The sequence below is a fragment of the Rhincodon typus genome, unplaced genomic scaffold (genome assembly GCF_021869965.1).
Source record: "Rhincodon typus isolate 14 unplaced genomic scaffold, sRhiTyp1.1 hic_rhity00006148, whole genome shotgun sequence".
Lineage (NCBI taxonomy): Eukaryota > Metazoa > Chordata > Chondrichthyes > Orectolobiformes > Rhincodontidae > Rhincodon > Rhincodon typus.
Window position 1 is genome coordinate 1 of NW_025971786.1, and position 937 is coordinate 937.

At 42.8% G+C, this 937-nt stretch overlaps 1 protein-coding gene across 1 annotated transcript in view; it reads right to left on the bottom strand.

Annotated features, from left to right (window-relative positions):
* Window positions 1-277: 277 nt before the first annotated feature.
* LOC125482126 (adhesion G-protein coupled receptor G4-like) overlaps window positions 278-937 on the bottom strand; it is a gene marked incomplete at both ends in the record, with an annotated part of 9,386 nt that continues 8,726 nt past the window's right edge. The window contains one exon of the mRNA XM_048594124.1: window positions 278-400. Coding sequence (XP_048450081.1) covers window positions 278-400 — 123 coding nt within the window. The remainder of the gene's footprint in view (window positions 401-937) is intronic.

Here is a 937-nt window from a genome sequence, read left to right on the forward strand (position 1 = left end):
CACCCTCACCCTCACCCTCACCCTCACCCTCACCCTCACCCTCACCCTCACCCTCACCCTCACCCTCACCCTCACCCTCACCCTCACCCTCACCCTCACCCTCACCCTCACCCTCACACATTCACCCGTTACACACCTTGGCACCACCTTCATTCCTTTCAATGAACATGACTGTGAAAGGTGACCGTGTTCACATGCCCTTTCCAAACCTGCCCCTTACACACTAAGGCACATTGTGGATAAAATATCAGGCCCATTCAGCACTGGAGGATTTTACCTGTTTCGCTGTTAGATGTTTCAAGGTAATTTTAACAGGCTCACTGAGGTTCCTCACGTTTTTGCCTTTAATGCTGCTGGAGACCACATAACTGTTCAGCTTCTGCTCACTCAGGGTCCTGTCCTGTGATTACAACAATCAACAGTTTACATTGTAGAGGGCAGTATTGATCAATAAACACCACGGGCAATAACGAGACCCTTAGAAATCCATATTACCCAATATTGGTAAACGCTGATCACACTGTGTCATAGATAATCGATGGCACTGATCTATATCGATCACTGACAGGTTGTATTCACATCAGTTTATAAAATTCGAGTGAGAGTTAGGGTTAGGCTTATATAATTAGGATTAGAGTTAGGGATAGGGTTATATAATTAGAGTTAGGGTTAGGGTTATATAATTGGGGTTAGGGTTGGGGTTATATAATTAGGGTTAGGGTTATATAATTAGGGTTAGTGTTGGGGTTATACAATTAGGGTTGAGGTTATATAATTAGGGTTAGGGTTATATAAATAGGGTTAGGGTTGGGGCTATATAATTAGGGTTATGGTTATACAATTTGGGTTAGGGTTGGGGTTATAGAATTAGGGTTAGGGTTATAGAATTAGGGTTAGGGTTGGGGTTATATAATTAGGGTTAGGGTTATATAATTTG